Raw genomic sequence first — 20,162 nt, 5'->3', positions numbered from 1 at the left:
TATATGAAGGAAATGTTACACCATTTGCCTCTTATTTTTCTTGTCTTTTATTAAACTTAGTAACCTAGAGAAGTAATGTGGCTAAGGCATTTTGAACTGTCGTATTGAGTCTCTTACTCATTATAGCACTATTGATCAGTCTGATCTGTTTATACTATCAACTTTTAAAATAAACTGATACAACCAGAAGATGGGTATGAAGAATTGGGGGGGGGGGGAGGAGGAGGAAGTATTTAGTTTTTAACTGTGGTATGGTATTAGAAACCTAATATTTACTGTAAATAACTTGGTATTTATATTGCTACAGAAAAAGGAATCCAATTGATTCTAGACCACATTTTGTAGCAGTGTACTGTTGTACACTGCAAAAATGGAGACCTACTTATAGTAGTTGAGATGGAGTTGAGTGGTCAAAGTGAGTCCTGGATTTCAGTGAGGGATGGTGCTCTCAATGGATGAACCTCATTGCTGGCATTTGGTTCTCCCCTCTATTCCAACAGAACCTGAGGTTGGTTGATGTTCTTTTTATAGGGTTGTCATTTTATTTAGAACAAGCCTCTTTAAAATGACGACAAAAACAGGATAAATGAGTTTGGGATACCAACTGAATAGTGTTACCTGCCTCTGATAAGGAGCTGCTCATAGACTGTCTCTCTCTTTTTATTTAAAGCATGACTCATTTTTAGTTACCTTTGACCTTCAGATTTCCTCTGCCTGCACCTCCGCAGAAATAAAATCGTTCTGGCATTATTGCACTGTGCAGCATTATCACAGTACAGATGCTAGTTTATTTTTGTTTAAAACTTGTTACTGAAGTATCTTAGCTATTGAGAGTAACTTTTTAATTTAGAATGTTAAAGTATTGAACAATTTGGTGTGGCAGAGCTTCTAATCAGTAACTAGCAGGACACCTGTACTTTTAGCAGATTTTATTGGGGTAAGGTAGCTAACTGCCATTTTTTATTTCGCACACTGTTTAACAATAAAAGTAAATCTTTAGAAAGATGATGTTCAACAGTGCAGAATCGTGTGGCGTTTTGTTTTTCCTTTAGTCTGTTCCACAATATCCAGATCCACACTTTACTGCATAATTCCAGGTGTCTTGGCTTTTCACCCTTGAATAGTCACTTTTTCAGCCAACCAAATAGACTTGGGGACATCTGAAATAAAGGATACTGTATATAGAATATTTCAATTGGGTATAAAATGCTAGTAGCATTTCCTGCTTTGTTTTCCCCCTAACATTGCACAAAGGATTTTGCAAGAGACTAGAGATCGGGGAGTCTGGATTTACATTTTGTATTTTTTTGACACTCCCATCTTAATTACACTCTTAAATAGGATGCCAGCATAATTCAGGCTTTCTTCACGTTGGAGTTTGTTGCATGGACATGGCTGCCAATCTTCAGAATGGGATGTGAGCTTCCCTTGTCAGCTGGTTCCAGATGACTTGCCTGTACAAGAATTCTCTGGAAATTCTGCTTCTGTCTGATAAAGTGCATCAGTTCAGAGACTTCTGCTACTATATGAGTCTAATCTGAATGGGTTTTTGAACCTTGAGATGTGAGTATTCAGGAGGATTTGGGGACCTCAGAGGTTAGGTTGGTAATATTTATCCACCCTTTCTAGATTCTCTCCTTATCCTGAGACAAGCCTAGTTTTGCATTGCTGGCTCAGGCACAATGCAAGTGGCAGCTGCCATTCACAATGTTGCACACATGCTCTTGCAACCTCTTCTGTCTACTTACGGACATGTGCCAGTTGCGCCTCAACTTATTTGGCCTTGACCAGCTGTCAGATTTAGCGGCTGAAATGAAAGGACAGTTGGCTTCCATTGTTCAAGATAAACCCTTGCGTAGTAGAAGCAGAATTCCATTCCATCTCCCAAAAGGACAGGAGAGACCCCAGGACAGAAATGACTAGGCATGTCTTGGTTTGGAAATGGATATTTTTGGGACATATTAGCAGGGATTTTTAATCACCCTTTTCTTTCTTAGGGTCACTTCCTTTGTGAGGGAAGAGGTATTTCTTTTAACCAACTGGGAGGACAGGTTTGACGGAGGAATCACCTCCAATATCTCTAAGTTAGCCATGTATGTGAATTGACCCTTTTTTTGGGAGCAGGGCTCTGTTTTGGGAGCCAACAGTTTGAGTACGTCACTTTTTTTTCTAACTAAACATAATTCTATCAAAGGCAAAAAAATTATTTGTTGTTTAATGTCCCATTGCTACTTAGAAGGCTCTTCCACTTCAACCAAGAAAGAAAGTGAGCTTACTCTTGTGCCAGGATAGGAAAGGAAGAACCACAAAAATAAACTTTTTCCTTCTTATTCCTGATACCGCATTCAAGAGAATGTCCGTCTGATTGAAAAACAGACTCCAAGGAGAGACTGCTGAATTGGAATTAATTTTGCAAACTGGATACAATTAACTTAGGCTTGAATAGAGACTGGGAATGGATGAGTCATTACAGAAAGTAAAACTATTTCCCCATGGTATTTCTCCCCCCCCCCACCCCCACTGTTCCTCTGATATTCTTTTTAACTGCTGGAAATAGCCTACCTTGCTTGTCACCATGAAAGGTTTTCCTCCTTCCCCCTCCCCCCCCCCACTGCTGGTGATGGCTTATCTTAAGTGATCACTCTCCTTACAGTGTGTATGATAAAACCCATTGTTTCATGTTCTCTGTGTGTGTATATCAATCTCCTCTCTGTTTTTTCCACCAAATGCATCCGATGAAGTGAGCTGTAGCTCACGAAAGCTTATGCTCTAATAAATTTGTTAGTCTGTAAGGTGCCACAAGTACTCCTTTTCTTTTTGCGAATACAGACTAACACGGCTGCTACTCTGAAACCTGTCTGATTCAGTTACTGTTTGACTCCATTGGCTAGAGAAGCTGCAGATCCAACCTGAGTTAAATACTTTTCTGAAGGGTGAAACAGGAGTTGGTGATACTAGTGCACAAATCGATAAAGAAAATTATTTGCTTACAGTGGGAAGTCCCTGTGAAATCCAAACAATGTAGGTAGTTGCTTATATTCAACATGCTTACAGAAGTCAAGAAGTAGTTGAGCAGATTCCTCTAGTAGCTGTAGCTTCAGCTTTAGTTTCTTAGCTAAGTCTAAAGTTTATCCCAGCTAAGGGATACTACTTCCCTAAAGACCAAATAGATCATAATTTTCTGGGGAAGAATTCTAATGCTTTGGCAGGTATTACTCGGGCTTCTGTCAAAACAACTTATTTTAACAGGATAGCCTTGAGTAACGAGTTAGGTCTGTCAGGGCAAGAAAATTTAAGTTTAGTACTGAGAGAGAATTCTACCATCTGCATTTCTGGTAGAGTTTGCATTTGACACTATTAAATTCTCTACTTTTGCTATCGCTTCTAACCTAAGCAGGTGTGCTTGCTTACCTGGAAGGCAGATGGATAAGTCGAGTAGCTTCATCTGTGTTTTATTTTAAAAAAGCTTTTGTTGAGTCATTTGGCCAAAGCAATTATGGCGCCTAGTGGAAAGGGACAATTCCTTTACTGGCTACAAGGATGGAAGATTTTCTGAGCCTGAGGCTGTAAGAAAAAAGAGAATTTTCTGTATGTTGGAAAGGCTTGGAATGATGGGAAGGGGAACTAGGGTTAGAGCCTCTTTAGATCCAGCAAAAGCCATTTTGATGCCTTCTTATGGCACTAAAGTAAGGGCAAGACTTTCTATGTATTAAAAATAAACAAACTATCTCGTATACACACAGGGTTTAGAGGATATGAATTAGGATATGCTGTGGAGCTCCTTTAATCCTGCTCTTCACAACAAACTATCCCCAGCTTTCTCCAGTCTTATAGTGACATATAGTGTCAACACTGATCTCTAACTTTAGGAAACTGAGGCACTTAAGTTGTCCCACTGAGAGAGCAGCATTTAAGGGATTTTACTCTGTATTCTTTGTGGTCCCCAGGCTGAATGGCACAGTGAGCAGTTCTGGCACTTGAAGGGCACATCTTGCTCATGAAAATCAGCAAGCTCAGGATGGAAACTGGTTTCTGTCACTTAGTCTATCCAGAATTATTGGTACCCTCATGAGGTTGCTGTGTACTGTGGTGGTCTGTATAAACATCTTGCCTTCTGCCCATGAGGACTCTTCAAGTTTGATTCTCAGAAGCTGGCCGCACAGCTTCCTGAAGGAAAAGAAACTAAAGATTCCACCAACAGAGATGCATGTGAGTCCACTCAGTGCAAAGGGGACCATGAATCAAAATTTGTCTCCTGTTACCCCTGAAGTTGGAACTATCAGACTATACAAGACCTACAGTCTTGCCTGGACTAAGCTCATTTCTTCATCCATGTCAAAATCTTGACTATAGAATAGTAAATAAATAGCAGAATCCTGGGGGCTCTTTTCTTTAGACACCACAGTCCTTCTCCAGTGGATTCAGTTGCTTGCTTTTATTCAAGAAGGTACACGCTTGACTCCACAATAGAGTGGCTAAGCAGTCTGCAGCTTCACGTGGGAGTAAGTGTCTCAATCAATTTTTCATTTTAGTGTCCCAGTGGGGTGTTCCCAAGTTTTGCATCTCTGTGTCAAATATCAATGCAAAGATGTAATTTTTCAAGGGCAAGAATGCCAGGGATTTGCTGTCCTGTTAACCATGTCCAAGCATACTGCCTGTATGCCTGCTGCTTTTTTCCCCCCCCCCCTTTCCTTCCTAAAGCCAAGGATCTTCCCAGAATCGGAGTGCACAGAACTATTCACTGATCCCCACCCAGGAGGATATGATGGTATTCTGTAATGGAGAATTTGAGAGACCATCTCTACCATCGTGCTGCTGCACCTTCTGTGTTTGGGTTCCACCCCTGCAACCAAACCCAGCCTGTCTGTTGACAAGGAAAAAATAGAGATTACTTTTTCTCCACTATTCTGTTTTCTGTGCTACAGTATTGTGGAAAGTGAGCTACATTTGCATACTGTTTCCCTGAAAAATCACTTTCAGCAGGCTGCGTAAGTGTCATATAATCGCTTTTTCTTCAGGAAGGAATTTCTTTGCGAATGAGTTCAACATGACGACATAGCGAATGTCCTTAATTTTCCCAGAGAAGACCTACTGTATCCATTCATCCCATGTATCAAGATTTTTTCAAACTGGCTAATCCTCACTCTAAGTGATCAACATGGAAGTTCAGCTAGGTCCTGCTGTTTCTAATAAGTCATCCCTATGAATCATTGGCATGGTGACAACCACACTGTTAAATGATAAATGTGTTTTACCAGGGTTTCCACCCAATAATTTCCTTCCCTCTTTACATGCTGAGGAGAACCCTTCTTGAAAAGTTTTCTATTAATACTCCACACACAGATTACAATTCTTGGCTTCTAAGATGCCAGCTGCCACATAACCCCCTTTCTGACTTGTTTGTGTTTGTACTTCAGTATTTTCATACTATCACTTGCATTTAAAACTAAGAATTACAGGTAGGTTTGGAAAATTTCTTTGAAACTTCTTTGTTCTTTTATTGGTGTTGAATGAGCAAATGGCTTGCCTGCTGTCCATCTCCTTTTAAACTTTTTAGCAGGCATACAAACATGCTGTACTACATTAACTTTAAGATATGATTAGAGGAAGATGGGTCATGTGTGCTATGTTGCAGTTCATATAATCTTTTGTATGCAAAGGCTTATTTCTAAGGTACTGTACTTCTAGCAAGGATTACATAAACTTACCAAAATGGATCAGCATGAAGGGGTTTTTCACTTATTTTTTTTCTTTTGCCTTTCTACTTTTCGAAGGTTACTAAGCAATACGTACTAAAAAAAATTGCCTAATGACCCTAATACCTGTAAAGGAATCATCTTTATTCTAAAATGTATATTGCTTCCTTGACCACGTTGTTGAAAAAAATTACTTTTTCTAGTAAACTTTCCCAACTACATGCTTTGTGCTTGCTTTACAGTCACACTTAACTAAGCAAGTCTTAAGAGCAAAAGTGGATCCATTCTTCAGTGTCGGTTTCTCTCCATACCCCAAAAATAGCAAGCATAAAAATTCTAATACACTCCTAATTCTATATAGGATGGGGTGATTTTTGGCAAATAAAAAATCTATTTTGGTTGAGAGTGAAAAATAATTATTCAGTTTTTGAGATTACCTAATCTTTTTATTTTAAAAAGTCACAGCTTCAGAAACCAGGGAAGTTGCATTTCTTACAGAGCAAGGTAAATACTTGTCAAAAATCCATCAACTTCATTGTTTAGTTTCCACTACAAAAGACTTTTTACTAATACAGTTAAATACTAGGATTCCAAAACACACATAAAAATTTATTTCTTTCTTAGTATGTGTGGTGGTAATTCACTGACTTCATACATCTCTAAAAATGCAATGAAGTGGTAACTTGTCTTAAGACCATATGCTTTTAGTAAAGCTAATCATGCAAGACTTTAAAAAGTGCGCCTCAATTTAGACTTCTAAATTCATCTTTAGACAATAAGGGATCGAATTTTCAACAGCGCTAATCACTGAATTGTGGGTTACCCAGCACTTTGAAAATCAGGCTATTTTTTAGGTGTCTAAACGTACTTTGTACTTTGGCCGAGGTGTTTTAAAAATGTGTGCCTAATGTCTTACTGTTCCAAGAAATGGTATCCAAAGAAGTATTGTGCAGACACCTGTGTGACACATTATAACTGTTTGTTCTATCCAAAATGTGAAAAACATAAGTATAAATTTAAATTTACAAAACCTATTTAAAGAACCTTTTAAACCTTGACTTCAAACTCAGGGACATTTATGCTTTATGTGTGGCCTATCCAGAACCTCTTGGAGAGAGACTTTATACTGAGACGAAATTTTTTTTGGAAAATCATGTACGCCATTTGCACAAGGTAACTATTATATGACTAAAAGTATGCATGTTTTGTCACTGTATATAACAAAGATATTTTCTGCAAGTCCTATGTGGATAGCTGTAGCTGACAAGGTTAAAAGTATATTCTTGCTGCTTTCACTACTCCTTAAAGGGAATATAAAACATTGTCTCATAACCCAAAAGTGGTACAATTTTGTTACATTTTGTTGGCTTGAGGGGGATTGTAAATGCATTTAGTGTGACTGGATAACTTCAACTAAAATTATTTGAATAGTTTTCCAAAAGCCACTTATTTCTTGATAGTTTACTGGTTTAAAAAAAAAAAAAGTTTAAAATAGGAGGTGGGGGAGAGGATGGGGAAGCACAGAAAACTACATTACCAAAGCATTGTCCAATAGAGTATTTGCATTATAAACATGTACTAATGAAGATATTTCAGCAGTTCTATTTTTTTGTCATTCATATACCCATTGACTCAATCAAACTATATTTTTTTCCAGCATGTAGTATAAATTAAGTTTCTCTGAAATAGGGACTGTCTCAGTTTGTCTTTGTGGCTTGAAGTACACTACTAAAACTCATAGTAATCAATTGACTCTATGCTATCAAAATTATAATATACTGCACATGCATAGATATACAATATTTTGCCATTACATTTGGAAGTAAACGTTTATAATATAGCATGTTTTTTCCTTCATAGCGTGTTCTGGAATCTGAAGAACAAGTACTGGTTATGTATTATAGATACTGGGAAGAATACAGTAAAGGGGCCGACTACATGGACTGTTTATACAGGTAAATTTTGCTAACAAGTTTTTCAGCGATGTAACTGGAGATCGCTGGAGTAAGGAAGTTTTGAGAATAATTTGTACAGAGTTGAATAAAGAATGCTGTAGAAGATGAGTGCTCACCTAATATGGTGGTAGCTTTAGCCATGGTTAGAATATGGCCCAGATCATTGACTACAGTGTTAAAATTTCATGATAAATGGTCTATATGAAATAGGATTGTGATCTCAATTAGTATTTAGTGCAATGGTTCCCAAACTATGGGGATGATCTAGTGATGATCTGTGGAACACATGCTAGTGGTCCACAGAAAGTTAGCTGGCCAAGTTGTGCCAACTCCCTTCTCCATTTCTACGTGCATTAAGGATAGGAGGGAGTTCTTTATAGCTCGAAAAGCTTCTCTCTGTTACCACAGAAGTTGGTCCAAGAAAAGATATTACCTCACCTACCTTATCTCTCTGTAGTTCTCTAATGTTCTTGTATGTAAGAATTGTTCGAGTGATGCAGTTTCCATCCTTGGTGCAAATAGAATCTGATCTTTCAGGCAAGGCCTTTTTGAATAGCAGTGCCCTTCCTTTGGGTTGGAATCTGCACCCTGGATGGCCTCTTGATTCCTGTAGCGAAAGGCATATAGGATAATGAGGCCTCAACCATCGCTCAGTTCCTTCTTACTGCCTGTGACTGCAAGATGGAACATTGGCAGCATTTACATCCCTTGCTTCTAGGGATTAGGCTATTACTTTAGTACCTTTTTAGGTAGGTAAGAGTAGTTATTAGGTTAGATTTGTTAGGTTTCATTTTTGCCCACTGACATTTTAAAATAAAACCCTTTTATGGATAGCTGTTTTCTTTCCATGCATGCAAAGCAGCACGAGTGCATGAGACCCCCTAGTGGGTGGAAAGAACAGGAGAAGACAAGTTAATACTGATGTTCTTGCTGTATATAATGTAAAACTTTAAATTTGACACTTCATTGGTTTGTTTTTTTTTTCTTTTGGAAGTGTAAAAGCTTCACAAGTTTGTTTGTGAGGACTATATCATGTCTCACTTACAATATCTCTTTAAAAATCCTGCTTTTCTCAAGGTTTTTTCTAAATTATTGTATATTGAGAACTCCATATGAAAATAAAAATGTTATCTTTGGTCTCTGGTATAAAGGTGGAAACCTGTATAGTTTCTGAAGAACTTGTTGGATGAAGATTCTAGGCTTGCAACACAGCATTCAGTTTTTATATACATAAGTTAGTTTCTTAAATTTGCTTTTCCTGTTCTTTCTACTCAAAGGGTTTATTTGAACTGATAGACTTGGTGCCAATTGATTAAGCTAAGGGAGTGGCTCCTTTCCAAACATGCCTAGAAAGAAGTTTAATTTATGCTGTAAGAGGAAGAAAAGGATGCAACCTTCTCTACTTTGAACTTTGTGTGTAGGTTTTTTTTTTGGTCTTGTGGTAGTGCCTAGAGGCCCCAGTTGAGGATCAGACCCATTGTGTACACACTGTGCAACATAGCAAAAAGTTGATCCATGCCCCAAGACCTTATAATTTAAATATAAGACAAGTTACCAGGTGGATATGACAAATAGTTGACTTAAGCACATGATAGCATACTGATCATAATCCTCAACTAATAAACAGCAGTTACATCACTCCAGTTGTCTAATTGTCAAATGTTTTATAGGCATCATGGCAGAAGTATGGTAAAGAGAAATTTGAAGGACAATGCAGTGGCTTTACAGGTAGCATGCATGAAAGAGTGAAGAGCTGATTCAAAAGTTTGATAAAGCAAACAGTGTTGGGGAAGGAATGAGGCTGGGGGTGGAGCAGAGCTGGAAGTTGGGTGCTTGCTCCATGTGTGGGCTGGCCCACGTCCCGCTGTGTTCCTCGCCAAATAGTCCTTGGGGATGAGGGAGCCACAGTTTGGGGATCACTGCTCCACTCACTGTTGTAGCCTAAGTATTTATTTAAACTGACTGACCATTTCTCATTCCCTAGACCTTTAGTCTTCCCTATATTACTTTCAAGCTTAGGCTTTGCTGAAATTGGAATTGACGCCTATAATGACTAGAAGATACAGCTGCTAGCCACTGAAATTTTACATTGATAGATACTAGCAGTTTCAGAAGCCCTTAGAGGGCGTGAACAATAGTGGGTAAACATAGCATATGAGGGGCATTAGTTGCACTGCATTTTTAAACGGTGTATTCTTATTGAAGGCATTTTCAAATCCGCAGGTGGTGGTATGCAATACATGTGCAGCGAGGGCCTGTGTCTGCAGAGAGTTACAAGTGTGCATATAGTTACTCTTGTGTGAACTCTGTACAGGAGTGTTTAGGTGCATAGTCCTAACTATTTGCAGAATTGCTCCCTATGTACATTGTGGTGCATGTTAATGTATTGCTAGTCACATAAATACCAATCCATTACGCATTGACAGTAATCCTAATTCAAAAATTCATATGATTAAAAATCCAGTTATATTGTGTAATATATAAATTGGATTTCACTGACACGGTTTTTTGCGTAATTTTTCTGGGAGTGTTCCATTTTTGAGTAAGTGTGGAGTTAAACTAAGAAGACTACAGATGTTAGAGCCATTCCAGCCCCTTGGGTAGAGTGTCTTCCTGGCATATGTGTGATTTAGTCACTTGTGATGACTGTAGTTTACACATGTTGGATCATGGGTTTTTGTAAGAGACCCTTTGTGTAAATGTGGTACATGTTACTTAGAGGGTTAAAAAAGTACAGGCTTATCTGAATTACAATATCTGAGTAATCGACCTGCCAACAATGAGCCAGTTTTTTAATTAGATGAAACAATATTTTATCCTTTAAAATTCAGGGCCAGCAATACTGGCCCTAATTTTTATTCCTGTTTTGCAGACAATATTGTGGAGCTGAAAAACTTTCAGCTAAGAAGGCATTTTTATGTCCATATTCTATGTGTTTAAGCATTTGAAAAGAAAATGTTTCAACTTTCACTGTAGTATTGGGGATGCCACTGCTCTTAGAGTAAGAGATATGTAAAAACAATTCAGAGAGCCAAATGGCAGCTTTTTTTGTACTTCACTGGCTAATTCAAAAACATTCCCATTAGCTACAAGACAACTAGCAATCAGTGGATATTATGGACATAAGTATTGCATGAATATGGAAGCTATGGAGCATGAATCACATTGCATTTAGTACATTCTTGTCTAAAGCTTCCTGATAAAGGCACTTTAAAGGCCTGAATAATGTAAAATACATGCTAAAGATAAGTTTTGTATTAGTGGTAAGAAAATTAATGTTCTTAATGCTTCATGCAAGTAAAATCAGCTGAACCTTATCATTCTTCCATTTCTTTTAATCTTTGAGTTAAATACAGTCTAGTAGCGATGTGTCTTTAATCTAGGTTGTGAATCTTAAATTGTTTGGCTGTTAAAACTAAGTAACACAAAGATTTTAAGGTCCTAGAGGTACCTGTGCTAAAATAATAAAGTAATTTCGCATCTGCATTTGTTGGTCCTCTTTAAATTAACACAGAACAATCTTCTAAATGTCATTAAGATTTGATACATTAAAGTATTGTACAAAGCACTTCTGCAAAATGCTTGGTGGGGAAAAAACTGATGAGTAAGGAGTTAATCATATTTTTTATCTCAAGGTTGCTGAACATATTTCGATTTTCCCTATTAAAAACAAGTCTGAACTCCATTTCAAAATAGGATTCTATTATCAAGATTAAATTTGATATATAACCACCTTTTTATAAGTTGTCATCTTTCCCATAGATCTTTCTTTGTTGTAGTAGTACCTAAGGGACAAGCCTGGCTCATTATGCTCTTCACTATACAAACATTATAAATGACACTCCCTTTCCCAAGCTATAGAATTCATTTGCTAAAACTGGTACAAAGGAATATTTGACTTTGAATAAATTTCTGTTTTAGAATTCTGATGTGCCAGAATCTCCTAGTTGAGGTCCATGATTACAATTCTGGTAGTTCAGCTACCAACATAAGAGCTAAATGAGAAACAACGTTAAACATTGTAGCTTATTTCTGTTGTCGATCTCATACATGCTTTCCCTAGTGGCTTTAATGGTGTGAGTTTCTGCTATGTACTGTGCTTTTAGTTCCAAAACTGCCCATTTTTCCATCTGCCAAAACATCCTCTTACCCTTGGAATTTTTTTTCATAGATAGGTTCATAGATACTAAGGTCAGAAGGGACCATTCTGATCATCTAGTCTGACCTCCTGCACAGTGCAGGCCAGAGAATCTCACCCACCCTCTCCTATGAAAAACCTCACCCATGTCTGAGCTATTGAAGTCCTTAAATCATGGTTTAAAGACTTCAAGGAGCAGAGAAGCCTCCCTCAAGTCAACCATGCCCCATGCTACAGAGGAAGGCGAAAAACCTCCAGGGCCTCTCCAATCTGCCCTGGAGGAAAATTCCTTCCCCACCCCAAATATGGCAATCAGCTAAGCCCTGAGCACATGGGCAAGATTCACCAGCCAGATACTACAGAAAATTCTTTCCTGGGTAACTCAGATCCCATCCATCTAATAACCCATCTCAGGGGATTTGGTCTATTTACCCTGAATATTTAAAGATCAATTACTTACCAAAACCCCATTATCCCATCATACCATCTCCTCCATAAACTTATCGAGTAGAATCTTAAAGCCAGATAGATCTTTTGCCCCCACTGCTTTCCTTGGAAGGCTATTCCAAAATTTCACTCCTCTGAATTGCTTAAAATGACTCTCCATTGTAGGCACATCAAATGATCTATGTGAATGTTTACTGTGTTAATACATAACCTTTTTATTTCTCTAGTCTTCCTTGCTGTACTCTAATCTCTTTAGGGAATAACTTTCTATACATGAGGCATCTTCACCACTTCAGAAGTTAATTCCTTGAATGTCTATATGTCACATCATTGAAATAATGTATGCATACAATTGAATTAATGCTGTCTGCTGCTATAGTTAGATTTGAAAACTTGGCTCTCTGAGTTCTGAATTGCATCCACTTACCAGGAGTGAAAGGTGAACAAGTTGAATTGATACTTGTATCTATATTGAATATGAGCAGAGTTTTGTTTTATTAAAAATGTCACTAGCATTAAAGACTTGACATTCATGATGTCCTCTAGCTGTAAGCTCTTCAAAAGAGTCTACTTCTGTGTATAACATTGTTCCATTTTAAATGTATGCTGACGCTGGAGTCTCAAGATCACTGGCTGTAATAGTACTTGTAGCGCTTTTGATAATTTGACTCTGATAATATTAATGAGTATTCACAAAGTTCTGACGGGTAGTTATCCCTATCTTACAGATCTGTAAACTTAAACAGACGTTGTGAATTGGTGACCAGCGGCATAATTAGAACGTAGGGCGTTGTTTTTTCTACTGCTGCTCATACCAGTTGAGCATCACAGTACCAGATGATGTTGGCCATTAGATTCTCCTCCCTCTACTCCCCCCTCCTACCCCAAAAAAACCAAAACAAAAAAAACCACTTAACATCTGGTATGATTTATCCAGTTTGAAACTTCAGTATTAATGGATACTGTCAGTTGAGTTAAGCTCGTGTGCTTCTGTTAACTGACGCTAGTTTTGAATGTCAGGGACTGGAGACACGATTCTCAGTGAAGAATCTTTGACGCCAGAATAGTCTTCCCTTAAGCCATGTCTACACTATCAAGCTTACAGTGGCACAGCTGTACCGATACAGCTGTGCCACTGTAAGATCGTTCGTGTAGCCATGTTCTGCCGATGGGGGAGAGCATCTCCCACAACATAGTGCTACGCACACGAGCACTTAGGCAGGCAAAATTTATGTCACTTCATGGTGGTTTCTCACACCAGTGAGCGACGTAAATTTTGCCAACATAAGTGGAAGTGTAGACATAGTCTTTGACTTACTGGGCCCGATACAAGGTTGTTCCTGTATTTATAGGTAAACCTGTTTTATTACCGTCAGTGTTAAATTATTTCCTTTAAATCTAAAATGTCTTGTGTGCTCTAGCCCAATAGGCTATTTCCCCATTATTTTTTTGAAATCTCAGTTGTTAGGAAAGTTTTAGGTGTCCCCTCAGACTTTTACAATTGAGGTTTTCCTGTATCAGGGTGTTGGAAGGATAGTGGGGAGATTTTTGGTTTGACTTCTAATTTGTGGTATTTTCACCCTAAGGCTTATATGGATGCACTGGTTAATTTGTTTTTGTTTTTGTTTTTTTTTTCTTTTTGTTACAAAGGCAAAAAAATAGCACAGTGGTTCCCAAACTGGGCTTCATGAACTCCCATGTTACAGGAGGTTCCATAAGGACCCTGGGCAGTACGAAGCCAGCAGCTCAGAATCTTGGAGACTTCCAAGAGCTAAGCGGATCAAAGCAAGCATATCTATCCAACTGAGGAGGTTTAAACTTCAAGACTCCTTTTACGAAATAGAAAGGGAGGTGGATATTTTTTGCTGTTTTTAAAATTAAATAGGCTGCTAGTGTGTTTAAATTATTATGAAGAACAAGTTTAAGCTTTATGTGCGGCATTTTCCTGGACTGCTCAAGACTTGAATGCTTGAGTAGGAGGAACTCTTTGGGTTGGCTTCTTAAATAACTTCATGCTGTTTCACATCTGATACTCCTTGATGCAACATAGGAGCCAGAGGTGCCAGTAGGTGGGGGCGACCAGGATCATGTGGCCTCCATGGGCCCTCCACTTTTCCAGCAGTGCCCTCCCAGAGTGCATGGGGACTTCAGCCCTACACCCCTTTTTTTACTGGCACCTCTGACAGGAGCATTGTTTTATAACCAGCTTAATCAAAAGTGATACAAGCTACAAAAGTGAGATCTTGGAAGAGGGTTGCTGTTTTCATAATGTAATAAAAATACTGTAATGATTAATAGTGTATTTCTAAGATCACAGCTTTATAATTTATGCTGAGGTAAAGGAGAAAATCCATGGAACTATTGATTTTTAGGAAGGGATTCACGAGACTTGATTTTAATGAAAGGGGTTCGCAGGTGGTTAAAGTTTTGGGAACCACTGAAATAGCATGGAATCCTTTTAACTTATGGTAATGCTGTTATCTGAAACAAGTAATTGTGCTTGGAGTTTTGTATTTGAGGATTCGTGTTCGTGGTTCTCAAACTTATTACCAGGAGATAATATTTCTATTGGACACACAAGCTCAGGTCATGGATTCATTTTACTTAACATTACACTAAAGTTATATGAAAACCGACATAAAAGAATAAAAAAGTAAACATCTGTGTGTTATACCGTTTCAATAGCCTTCACATTGATCTGTTTCCTTGAGGTAGATGAGCTTGTTTTTCTGTGCCCAATTTCTCTGAGGGGTGGAAATGTTGAATTTGAAATTGAAATAGTGACCAAGCCACCAGGCTAAAAACAGTCTTTGTCTATCTCGAACATAAGAATATTGCCAGAGGATGTTGTGAAGGCCAAGGCTATAACAGAGTTCTTTTTTAAAAAAAACAAAAAAACAAAACCACACCTAGATACATTTATGGACAGTAGGTCCATCAATGGCCCTTAGCCGGGAGTGGTAGGGATGGTGTTCCTAGCTCACCGGTTTTCAACCCATGGGCCGTGTACAACCCACTGAGCACACAATTGCGGCCCATTTCAGTTGTGCTAAAGGCCAGCCTGCACGGCAGGGTCCAGGTTTCTGGCAGCTCAGTGGGGTCTTGGATATCCAGCACAGCGGGGTCTGGGGCTGAGGGCGCTTTACCCCTGTAGCCCAGGTAACGCATATGTGGCCTACAGTGATAAGTTGAGAACTACTGCCCTAGCCTCGGTTTGCCAGAAGCTGGGAATGGGTGGCAAGGGATGGATCATTTGATGAATTCCTGCTCTGTTGATTCCCTCTGGGGTAACTGGCATTGGCCACTGTCAGAGGACGAGATGCTGGGCTAGATGGACCTTTGGTCTGACCTATTATGCCCCGTTATGTTCAGTAGCTGGAAGTTGAAGCTAGACCATTTCAGACTGGAAATAAGGTGTACATTTTTACTAGTGAGAATAATTAACATTGGAACAATTTATCAAAGGTTGTGATGGATTCTCCATCACTGGCCATTTTAACTCAAGAGTGTATGGTTTGTCTACAACTTATGCCCTAGGACTGACTTTGGAGAAGTTCTATGGCCTAGTAATAGAAGAGGTCAGACTAGATAACAGTGGTCTCTTCTGGCCTTGGACTCTAGGAAAATGTTCCTGCTGGGACAGGACCTCCATCACTCTGCGGCCTGAGCACCCACAGTTGTGATTTTGAGTGGAGGAGGAAGAGAGTATCCTTGTTTATAGTGTCAAAACTACAGTTGCCATCAGCAGCCTGGTATATCATGGGACTGGAAACCATGCTCGGATCCTGCTACCCAGCTTAGTTGAATGAGACGCGCCAATTGGAGCTGGAACAGGCATACAGCATTTTATCTTGTCTTAATTTCAAGACTGTAAATTAAAGAGGCAAGCTTCAAGTCCTACAGACTTTGAATTACAATTTCCCCTCTCAGGGCGTGGCACATTATTACAGAAGGGAATGTTTACCTGCTAAAGGATCTGTCCAATACACTACTTGCTCTTTTCCCCTTTACAGCACTGTTAAGACCTTAACTGCACAATGGACACAATAAACCTTTTTTTACTTACCCTGCACTTTGAAGAGCACATGTTTCATGTGTTGTCATTGATGATATTTCTTTGACATGAAGAAAAATAGAAAACTTACTTTCTTGAAGTGAAAGTGTGGACATGCTGTTTTGGTAGTGGTCTCCCTAATACCATGTACAATGGTAAATATTACATATTTACTTTTGATATTCCCATTTATTCAACCAAGACTTGTATTTGTCCTTTTAGCATAGCATTACATCTCCTAGCTCATAGTCTGTTTATCAATAATTCATAAATCCTTTACGAAGCTACTGCTTTATAGAGTACAATTCCCCTATCTCTCTTCCTTAATTTTTCTATTAAATATGATTCCCCCCACTTTAATTACATAGAGAAATATTGGCCAAGATTTTTGAATGATTAGTAATTTTTGGGTGCCCAACTTAGATGTTTTAAAACGTCCTGCTTTTCAGAAAACGTTGAGTATTGTGACATGGTCAGGCCAGATGGCTATAGGAGAGTAATAGAAGGCAGATATATTAGCCCCAGGCTAAATAGGTCCCTTTTCCCTGGGTAAGGTAACAGGGAAGGTTCCAGAACAATCGGGAACCTGCTGGAGACAATTAAGACAGGCTGATTACAATACCTGCAGCCAATCAAGAAGCTGCTAGAATCAATTAAGGCAGGCTAATCAGGGCACCTGGGTTTTGAAAAGGACCTCACTTCAGTTTGTGGTGTGGGTGCGAGGAGCGAGGAGCAAGAGGCACTAGGAGCTGAGAGTGAGAACGTATGCTGTTGGAGGACGGAGGAGTACAAGCATCATTAGACACTAGAGGAAGGTCCTATGGTGAGGATAAAGAAGATGTTGAGAGGAGGCTATGGGGAAGTAGCCCAGGGAGTTGTAGCTGTTGCACAGCTGTTCCAGGAGGCACTCTAGACAGCTGCATTCCACAGGGCCCTGGGCTGGAACCCGGAGTAGAGGGTGGGCCCGGGTTCCCCCCAAACCTCCCAACTCCTGGTCAGACACAGGAGGAGTCAACCTGGACTGTGGGTTCACGAAAACAGCCAAACTGAGGGCTGCGGTGAAGCCCCAAGGCAAGCAAATCTGCCAATAAGCGCAAGACCCACCAAGGTAGTGGAGGAACTTTGTCCCAGTATCCACCATCCAAAAAAAGACCTCTTGAAGGTGTCTCAACCTGAACATCCCAAATGACTAGATACAATTGAAAGTGTTGGTAGTGTGTTTATACTCCTGTCGACTTCATCACTGAAGCAACAGCATTACTAATGTTATAAGCACATGTCTAAGAGCTGGGATTGTTAATTTGTGTTTGTTTTCAGCTGGCTCTGCAGAAGAAGGGGAAGTATCTTATACATCTAAATATTCTTTTTAATCTAAAAATGAAATTTAAAAAATACATATTAATAAAGCTCACATAGCAAGAAGTTCTGGCTACAGCACTGCACTACCCAGTAATTCAATTACGAGCAAAACCTATTAAAGTATTACAGAACCATATTATAGAGCAGCACCATTTGTATAAAATGGCACACTTAAGGTCAGGGCCAGAGAAGTATTGTGCCATCCTATTCCCCTTGATGTATACAATTGATTTTAAGCCTAAGGATCCTTCAAAATGTGAAACACATTTTTGTTGATCACTGATACCTTAGAAGGGAGCTGCGTCTTTACGAAACCTGAAGAGCGTACTGTGTTTTGCCTTCAATGAAGTACTCGCTCATTTGAATCCGAATAAGTAATAAAAGTTGCACAGCAAGATTTGCATTTTAGTTTGTGGAGATGAAAACTGGCTATTACCCCCATCTGTGTGTACCAAATCATAGTAAATGCCTTTTACAATTATAGTACTTGTGAATAATCACCCATGCAATTTACACAACAGAAAAGAAGACTGCTGGACTGAATATTCATACATGAGCTGAATGGGTTATACGTATTGTCTAATAATGCATCTGTAAGTCCAAAAATGAATACAGAACCATTAAATTGTGAACCTACATTAGAAATGACAGGTTTCAGAGTAGCAGCCGTGTTAGTCTGTATTCGCAAAAAAAAAAGGAGTACCCGTGGCACCTTAGAGACTAACAAATTTATTAGAGCATAAGCTTTCGTGAGCTACAGCTCACTTCATCGGATGCATTTGGTGGAAAAAGCAGAGGAGAGATTTATATACACACACACACACAGAGAACATGAAACAATGGGTTTATCATACACACTGTAAGGAGAGTGATCACTTAAGATAAGCCATCACCAGCAGCGGGGGGGGGGGGGAGAAATACCATGGGGAAATAGTTTTACTTTGTGTAATGACTCATCCATTCCCAGTCTCTATTCAAGCCTAAGTTAATTGTATCCAGTTTGCAAATTAATTCCAATTCAGCAGTCTCTCGTTGGAGTCTGTTTTTGAAGCTTTTTTGTTGAAGTATAGCCACTCTTAGGTCTGTGATCGAGTGACCAGAGAGATTGAAGTGTTCTCCAACTGGTTTTTGAATGTTATAATTCTTGACGTCTGATTTGTGTCCATTCATTCTTTTACGTAGAGACTGTCCAGTTTGGCCAATGTACATGGCAGAGGGGCATTGCTGGCACATGATGGCATATATCACATTGGTAGATGCGCAGGTGAACGAGCCTCTGATAGTGTGGCTGATGTGATTAGGCCCTATGATGGTATCCCCTGAATAGATATGTGGACAGAGTTGGCAACGGGCTTTGTTGCAAGGATAGGTTCCTGGGTTAGTGGTTCTGTTGTGTGGTGTGTGGTTGCTGGTGAGTATTGGCTTCAGGTTGGGGGGGGGGCTGTCTGTAAGCAAGGACTGGTCTGTCTCCCAAGATCTGTGAGAGCGATGGCTCGTCTTTCAGGATAGGTTGTAGATCCTTGATGATGCGTTGGAGAGGTTTTAGTTGGGGGCTGAAGGTGATGGCTAGTGGCGTTCTGTTGTTTTCTTTGTTGGGCCTGTCCTGTACTGGGTGACTTCTGGGTACTCTTCTGGCTCTGTCAATCTGTTTCTTCACTTCAGCAGGTGGGTATTGTAGTTGTAGGAATGCATGATAGAGATCTTGTAGGTGTTTGTCTCTGTCTGAGGGGTTGGAGCAAATGCGGTTATATCGTAGCGCTTGGCTGTAGACAATGGATCGAGTGGTATGATCTGGATGAAAGCTAGAGGCATGTAGGTAGGAATAGCGGTCAGTAGGTTTCCGATATAGGGTGGTGTTTATGTGACCATCGCTTATTAGCACCGTAGTGTCCAGGAAGTGGATCTCTTGTGTGGACTGGTCCAGGATGAGGTTGATGGTGGGATGGAAATTGTTGAAATCATGGTGGAATTCCTCAAGAGCTTCTTTTCCATGGGTCCAGATGATGAAGATGTCATCAATGTAGTGCAAATAGAGTAGGGACATTAGGGGACGAGAGCTGAGGAAGCGTTGTTCTAAGTCAGCTATAAAAATGTTGGCATACTGTGGGGCCATGCGGGTACCCATCGCAGTGCCGCTGATTTGAAGGTATACATTGTCACCAAATGTGAAATAGTTATGTGTCAGGACAAAGTCACAAAGTTCAGCCACCAGGTTAGCCGTGACAGTATCGGGGATACTGTTCCTGACGGCTTGTAGTCCATCTTTGTGTGGAATGTTGGTGTAGAGGGCTTCTTCATCCATAGTGGCTAGGATGGTGTTTTTAGGAAGATCACCAATGGACTGTAGTTTCCTCAGGAAATCGGTGGTGTCTCGAAGATAGCTGGGAGTGCTGGTAACGAAGGGCCTGAGGAGGGAGTCTACATAGCCAGACAATCCTGCTGTCAGGGTGCCAATGCCTGAGATGATGGGGCGTCCAGGATTTCCAGGTTTATGGATCTTGGGTAGCAGATAG

The 20,162-nt window shown here is 39.6% G+C and overlaps 1 protein-coding gene across 14 annotated transcripts in view; it reads left to right on the top strand.

The window, feature by feature from the left end:
* The window catches only part of CUL2 (cullin 2), a 95,674-nt gene that overhangs the window by 11,304 nt on the left and 64,208 nt on the right, over window positions 1-20,162 (top strand). For all 14 annotated transcript variants that reach the window (XM_038389885.2, XM_043509564.1, XM_043509560.1 and 11 more), the window contains 2 exons: window positions 6,767-6,869; window positions 7,557-7,651. In XM_038389885.2, coding sequence (XP_038245813.1) covers window positions 6,767-6,869; window positions 7,557-7,651 — 198 coding nt within the window. The remainder of the gene's footprint in view (window positions 1-6,766; window positions 6,870-7,556; window positions 7,652-20,162) is intronic.

This window comes from Dermochelys coriacea, chromosome 2 (assembly GCF_009764565.3).
Source record: "Dermochelys coriacea isolate rDerCor1 chromosome 2, rDerCor1.pri.v4, whole genome shotgun sequence".
Lineage (NCBI taxonomy): Eukaryota > Metazoa > Chordata > Testudines > Dermochelyidae > Dermochelys > Dermochelys coriacea.
This window is presented reverse-complemented; position numbering and strand designations above follow the sequence as displayed.